Source organism: Dromaius novaehollandiae, chromosome 4, assembly GCF_036370855.1.
Source record: "Dromaius novaehollandiae isolate bDroNov1 chromosome 4, bDroNov1.hap1, whole genome shotgun sequence".
Lineage (NCBI taxonomy): Eukaryota > Metazoa > Chordata > Aves > Casuariiformes > Dromaiidae > Dromaius > Dromaius novaehollandiae.
In genome coordinates this window covers 12,457,816-12,465,323 of record NC_088101.1, presented here as the reverse complement: position 1 = coordinate 12,465,323, position 7,508 = coordinate 12,457,816, and the positions used below count along the sequence as shown (strand labels likewise).

The 7,508-nt window shown below is 41.1% G+C and overlaps 2 protein-coding genes across 2 annotated transcripts; both read right to left on the bottom strand.

Annotated features, from left to right (window-relative positions):
- Positions 1–804: 804 nt before the first annotated feature.
- On the bottom strand, positions 805–3,014 carry LOC112985147 (C-X-C motif chemokine 10-like). Its single transcript, XM_026103558.2, has 4 exons — positions 2,773–3,014; positions 2,046–2,172; positions 1,662–1,751; positions 805–1,027 (listed from the first exon to the last, which is right to left on the bottom strand). The coding sequence occupies exons 1-4, from the start codon at positions 2,831–2,833 to the stop codon at positions 1,003–1,005; spliced, it is 303 nt and encodes a 100-aa protein (XP_025959343.1). The 5' UTR covers positions 2,834–3,014; the 3' UTR covers positions 805–1,002.
- A 2,053-nt stretch (positions 3,015–5,067) lies between these two features.
- Positions 5,068–7,308, bottom strand: LOC112985142 (C-X-C motif chemokine 11-like). The gene is made up of 4 exons (XM_026103553.2): positions 7,175–7,308; positions 6,754–6,880; positions 6,385–6,474; positions 5,068–5,793 (listed from the first exon to the last, which is right to left on the bottom strand). The coding sequence occupies exons 1-4, from the start codon at positions 7,227–7,229 to the stop codon at positions 5,769–5,771; spliced, it is 297 nt and encodes a 98-aa protein (XP_025959338.1). The 5' UTR covers positions 7,230–7,308; the 3' UTR covers positions 5,068–5,768.
- Between the last annotated feature and the right edge of the window lie 200 nt (positions 7,309–7,508).

Sequence of the window (7,508 nt, the reverse complement as noted above, 5' to 3'; positions counted from 1 at the left end):
TCAGCTACTGGCAGCACCAGGACTCTCTGGCACATGCAACTGAAACAGAGTCCCTTGTCTCCCCCCATCCCGACAGGATTAGGTACAAGAGCTTTGGAAACTGGTACAGGGGATGCTCTAGGCTATTAAACAATCACAAGGTCCAAACACTCTTGCTGTTTAGATTAATAATTTTTATTACTATAGGAACTGCACTGGAGTAATACAGTAATGCTAGGCCATTAGTAAGCTCAACCCATCAAAGCATGTAGGGAATCTACTATGTATTGTATTCCCTCTTCTCTGCTAAAATAGCTATGCTGCATAAAGGCCAGGGGTTAAAACAGCCACAGTGCATGTTTTCAGCATAGTGAAACAAAGTAGCAACATCTGAACTAAAGAATAATCACTCTTGCATTTTTATAGAAGCTTTCATTTCTTAACAGATCTCTTACAGGCTTTTTGGACAATAGCTTTTATTCAAGAATTACTAGCACATGCAACTCAGATGGTAAAATAAAATGAAACAAGGAGTACCTATAAAAGTCTTTCTAATATAGCATCTGCTAAGGGAAAAAAAGCTTTTAGAATTTGTGGCCAGTATAGATAACATACAACTTGATTACTGGGATCACATATCTTTATCTTGTGTAATTGTTCAGTAATATCCAGCTTTGACTAATCATGCAAAACAGCAAAGCAAGTGCAACTAGACACCACAAGGAGACTCCAGATTAATTCAGGCTTAATTTATAGCTTTTGGACAGAAGAGCCCTAGACAGAAGCTCGTGATGCCTACCAAGACACGATGTTTTATGCTTTGTCACCACAGAGATGGTACATTACCTATGGTGACAGTTTGGCACAGGAGGCTATGCTGAGATGACTCAGTGGCTGTCTTAACACCTACATTTGTGCCAGGCCTGTGAGAAACAAGCAGCTGCTTTTTTACTGCTACCAGGAGGGGAAGCATCCAGAGATCCAAAACACCAGAAAAGCAAGTTCTTGCTGGTGTCTTTCTTCTTACTGATGAAGGCTTTGGGCAGCCCTGTCAAAAATAAACACAAATAGAATCAAATATCACAAATATAATTTCTTCCTCTCCAATTTCCTGAATGACTTCCCCTCACTTGCATCATGTCACTCTAGCACAGTGACTCCAGACTTGCTCTGAATCTCACTTCCTTCTTTTGTAGGAAAAAGGCAGTTTTGAAAAACTAGGTGCCGCAAGCATTGCAATACACAGAAGCCAATGTTACTGAGGGACTGGATATGGCCCTTTGCAATTATGTTGCTCGTGATGTGTTATTGGTAATACATCATGAGCTGCTGACCAGCTGCTGAGATCCAAGCATGCAAAGGCAAGATGGCTACCAGCACTCTTTCTGCATGCCAGTGCTTTAAAGCAATACAGGGTTTTGGCCCATGCAGCTGTGAGGAGCAGGCATGCGGACCATGAAGCGCAGTCTATGCACTGTAGCCAGGGCTGTGTCCAGGGAAAGCGGCATATCTGAGCCTGAGTGGGTTTGTGCTGACGCTATGATCTCCAGCTGAGCCACAGTTCAGAAGATACCCACACAGAGGTGTTGTTGCAGCCCAGAGTAGATCTTAGGGACATTAAGACCAAGCAAGCTCTTTGTTCCTCAAGACTAAGAAAGGCAGAGAACTTTAAAAAGTCTTACTTGTCTATGAAGAAAGTCTTCATTAGGAATTTCACCTGTTTGGAATCAGGGTTCAGGCATCTTTTCTTTCCTGTTTGCTTCATTGTGGCGCTGAAATGACCAACCCAAAGAGAATATGTCCCATCCTACTCATTTGCTGGTCATATTCAGCATATCAATCATTAGAGGGAGCCTTGGGGCTCTGACTCCATCCCAAGCTGAATGCCATATCTCAAGTGTCCTGACTGAGCAATACTTATTGATTGACAAAACATGAAGTCCTATTAGTGTTTTACATGTTCCAACACAGCTAAATCCCAATGTTTGTTTGTTTTTCTAAATCAATACCGTGTTCAACACACCTTATGCCATTTATGCTGTTAGAAAGGCAAAGTCTGTACTCACATAATCTCAATGCGTTCACAGGCAGCACTCTTGGGAAATAATTCAATTTTTTGTAAGAGCTTTGGATAGACAAAGTTAGAACCTTTTTGGATACACAGGCACTCTCCTCCACGGGAAACCAAGTCTCCTAGAAGAAATAAACCCAAGATAGAGACCTTGAGTTGTTCAGAAGAACATAGCTTAAAAACATACCCAGCTTGGTTTTCAGGACTATTGAAACAAATGCCCTGCCTTTCCACCAGGTACCTAGCTGTATCCAGACAGCAGCATAATAAATACAATATTTTTGCTATGAGGAGTACTTAGATAATATAGCTACTTTAACAAATAAAAAACCAAACCAGTTTAAGAGAACTCACTCTATCCTACCCTTAGCTTTATAAGTCTGTCTCTTCCCACAAGAACCAGATACAGTGGTTTTTATTTGCTCTCACAGATTGCTCAAATCAATGAGTTTGATATGGGATAATAAGGGATGGGGTGGGGTGAGGAAACAAAGAATAACCAATAAAGATGGGTGTGGAGGGATTGTCAAGGACCTCATTAACCTAGCAATCACTGTATGAAAGCACAACTTTAAAACCAGTAGCAAAGCATTAATTCTTCATTTATGTCTCTTTCTGCAACCAAATATGAATTCCACACATTACAGTTGTATAGACCTTCACAACTAAGTACAACTCAGATTTTATCAATGCCACAAATATATTAAATTCTATTCTCTTACCTTCAATTGCAGTGAAAACCACAAACATGAAGCAAAGAACAAGAACAAATGCTTTATTCATGATGATCAGAATAAAGGTTTTTCTGTAGTATTCTTGAATGCCTTCCAGAGACAGGAAAAACCTATGGAGATCTTTCCCAGCATATATTTATACTCTAGGCTTTTTCCCTGCTCCATACTTATTGGTCTGGACTAATGTCCTATCAGCAAAACACAGTAGGGACTTTACAGTCTGAGGGGAAGTCCTAGTAGACACCTAACCTCATGGATTCTCTTTTCCTTTTCAGTGAAACTGCTCATTTCCCATAAGAAAACAGGCTGAAGTTTCACTTTCCGTGCTGCTTAGGAAGTGGCCATTTCACATTGCACACTCAGGCAGTGAGCAGAGGTATGCAGAGGGGCTCAAGGAAGAAAACAGCCTAAAGGAATATTCTAAGTAAATTCCCAAGTAATCACTGCCAGAGGAAGAGGAGCAAGAAGAAACAAGAACTGTCCACTCAGATCTTCTCCCATAGGTGTAAGCACTTGCTTTTTTAGCAATTTAAGACATTGAAATATGCTAAGGACTATGGACTAGAGTTTTAGGTAGTAACTAAGTGCACCCACAGTCCATGCTTGCTATTAATAATTTACCTGTTTAAACCCCTGAGACAGGGTCACGCTCATCCTTAGGAGCAGTAGATCCGTTGCACATTGTTGAGCGCTTTGTGTACGGTCAGGGCAGCCCATTCCCTGGGGCAGTGGGGTGCCAGGTAAGAGACTCACCCAGCAATTGGGAAGAGAGCTACTACGTCTCTTCTAGAAGAGTAGGTGGCAGCATGTCTAGCTAAACTGGCATGGATTGCTAAGAAAGCAGAAACTGTTGCTGGCTCAGTTAATAAGGCAACTTTTAAAGTCTTTTCTAAGGATATGCTTACTGCACTTTGCTGTTGCTAGGCTTATTAAAACTGAGAATGTGCGTGTGTGCATGCAAGGAGTATGAATAAATGATGCCTGACAGTAGTATTACTGTTCCCACTCACGAACGATGATGAGCAAATTGGAAGAAGGCTTTTTTGTCCTGGTAAGACTAAGCAGTCACACTTAGTGGAAATAATGTTACTGAAATAAATTATTTTGCACAGAGCTCTGATCCAGTAGACTGCTTAAGTACACATCTGGCTTAAAGTCAACCAGCAGTTGTACTGAGCGTGTCTCTGCACTGGGGCAAACAAGAATGAGCAGTGCTTATGGCACCCCAGAACAAGAGCAGGGGACCCTACTCTCAGGCAAACCCCCTCACAGGGAAAAATGTGGACAGGGGCTGCTAATGGAGCGTGTTGCAGAGCCTCCACAGTGCCACAAAGGATGTAGCTTGTGTTTCAGAAAAATGCATGAAAATTTGCATGCTGGTCTTTCCTTCCAGCAGAAGGGGGTTAGATCTCATTCAGCTGGTACAGCAAGGCATGAGAGTAATAACTTGAACCAGGTTCTGCAGAAGGCCTAAACAGTAAATGGTTAAGTGCATTGAATGCCTCCTCATGGAAGGTTGAATATCACTGCTCTCCCTGTCTTAAGACCAGGCACACACAGTGGCAGCTGATGGCAGAGACTTCTCATAGTTATGTGGGAAGCTTTGGCAGAAACAAGCAGGGAAGCAGAATATTTTTATATGAGCTGTCTGCTCCCACCCTCTAGAGAAAGACAACAGAATCTGGGTAAAACAGTGGAGCCAGCCCCACTGGACTGATTCAGGGCAGTTTCAGTCCCACTTTCAAAGCAACCAGCATAATTTTTGTTTTGTATTAATAATGCTCAGTCTGTTATCAGAGATACTGAGAGCTCATGAGAGCAGCAAACCCAGGTCATTTAGTAGTCAAAGCATAAGAAACAGGAGAGGGAGCTAAAGCTTTGTTTGCATGTGTCATTAAGTCCTGCTTGTCCCCAGCAGACCTTGCTTTTTCCTCTTAACCTGCCAGACCTACACAGGGACACTTACACCAAGACATCAGAGAGTCAGCACTGCCAGCTCACATTTGCTCCCTTCCTTCCCCCACAACAGCTGTTAACCTTCTGGCTCAGCTGCAAGGTTTTTGTCCTCCCTTACCCAGTAACAGGATGGCCTGAGGAAGAAGTTCTGGGTTGAGTAGTACAGGAGGGTTGTGTCTCAGTGGACCCATTCAAAGTACCTTAGGAGTGATACTGCCTCCCTCCTCCCAGCAGATGAGTTCTGCACTACATCTCACAAGTGAGCAGCTTACAGGAATTGTCAGTAAAGTGTCAAGTGTCAGAAGATGAGATAGCACAAGAGAAATAATCAGTTCAGTGTCTTTTATTAGTTTACCTTTACAAGACAGTAATAGAAAGTTTAGAGCTTATTCTACTTTGTTACATTCTCTTCTGTAGGTAGCTGTATATTTACACTATAGAGCTAACATTTACATTGCTACTTAATATAGTACAGATTTTACTTACAAAGATTATAAATTAGCTTGTATCCAGTAGTTACTCTCATTACATACAGTCACATAGAAAGTAACGAAATATGCATTTAGGGATTAAACATGACATTGTTAAGGGGTCCAAAATCATTTGGATTCTTGCTTATGAAAGGTAAGCTAAGACCTCAGTAGGAGGCTCATTCTTACTACAGTAATGAAAACAGCTACTTCAGCTGCTCAAGCAAATACTTGGTAACAGAAAAACAGATGCCTGCCAACAGCAACCTGAAGCTATTGGACACCCCAGAGGTTAGATCTAGTCTTACTGCTACCATCTTAACAGCTTGGCTTCTGTGTAGGAAGCACATGCATGCACAGCACATGCTGAGACACACTGCTGCTCCAGGTGTTAATCACCAGTGATGTTGCAGGTGCCTGAGTCTTGGAATTGAAGAGAATATGGAAAAGCCTCAGCTGCAGTTTGTCTGCAGAGCTGTACAGAGCCCATGGCAAAGGGGCATGCTTCAGCTCCAGAGCCCCACAACCGCAGTCTGAGAGCAGGTCTGCGCTGGTCACTCACACACGAAGTTTTCCTGCAGAACTGGCAAGATAAGCATAACAGGAATTTATTTTTTTCTCTCCAGTCTGGATTCACAAGACAATTCACAAGTCTCCCTCCCTTACACTGAGTACAAACACCTGCTACAACATTTCCTCCTATTGCAGAGTAAGCTCTATCATGCTGCTACTGGTAACACTTAGTAAGAGCTTAACTGCCAGCAGTGAGCCTGTCACAAGGTCATTCCCTTTTCATGACTGCCTACAGCTGCCTCAGAGGTCCCAGAGTGGAAACAGCCAGAGGGTTAAGTGCAGTGCTAGAGGAACAAGGAGGAGTTCTATCTTCCTGTTACCAACACCCCTTCCTCAAAGCTTTGAAAGAGTTCATTTCATAAGAGATGCATAAACTAGGGCAGCAGGTTGTCCCCTATCCCCAATTAGGCTGACTTGTACCCAAGCCATATGTCACTCCCTACATGCTTATGAAGATGCTAAGAAATAAAGCTTGGCCTCAGTTTGAAGATCTACAATAAATGCTGAAAAAAACCCAGAGCTCTACTGTGGGCTATCATTGACTATTGGGACAAAACAACCTTTTCACTATCCAAAAAGGAATTCTGCATATTATTCTTACTGTTTCTTCATTAAGTGCTTCATCATCATCTTGACATGCTTAGCTTCAGGGTTCAGGCATCTTCGCTCTTTTGGAAACTTCAACGTAGCACTGAAAGAAATGAATAGACCCAAACAACTCAGTCCTGTTCATTTGCTAACAAACATTTGTTTCTGTACTCTTGAGCTCTATCTGTTCATCAGGGGTCTACTCTAAAATTCAAGTGGCATGCTTATTCTTTAAGGTAATAACCAAAGTATGTTAGAATTTAAGTAGACTTATTTCTTCTAATAGAAGAACACCCCATTAACTTATTCAACCTTACTATTTTCAAGAAGTGTGAAAAGCAATCCTGTTGTGAGAATCACACAAATAAAAGTCTTTACTCACATAATCTCAACATGTTCACAAGAAGAGCTCTCAGCAAACACTTCAATTTTTTCCACATTTCTTGTAGGAATAACATTATAGCCTTTATCTATGCAGAGACAGTGCCCTCTGTAAGGAGCTAGAGAAGCTAGAAAAAAAAACACAGAATAAGTGAACACAAATAAAGAGACATAATCTCTTTCTAAAATACTTGCCTACAAAAGTTATGACAAGTAAACTAATTCTTCCTATGGGCATTTAACTACTGGATATTGCTTTTTCTAAAAAGTCATGTTAATTACTCAAATATAAGCTACTATGTAAACTAAGCCTATGCATACACAGCACAGCAAAAGCTATACTAAATATAGTTTTACAAGGCTTCATTAATTTTCAGTTTCATGCACATAAAATCATTTTAAGCCTATCCCCACCTACTTACCTTGAAATTTAGCCACTAGCATAAAACAAAGCACAACAGTAAATAAGTAGTTCATATTGAAACAAGGATAATAACAGCAGTAACAAAGACAAAAAAACCCTCCAATCTTTATAACTATTTCAAAGAACACAAAAGTACCTATAAAGCAAAGCACTCCATGGGAGTATTTATAATCCAAGTCCTTTCACTCCTACATATTGATTGGTCTGATTTCCATGAGCTAATCAACCTGAGCGTGATTTAAGTCATGTGGGAAATCCCTAGCTATTCCTGTTTTCTTTCATTTTCAGTGAAATGCACTACTTCTCATAAGGAAAGAAGTGAAAGTTTCATT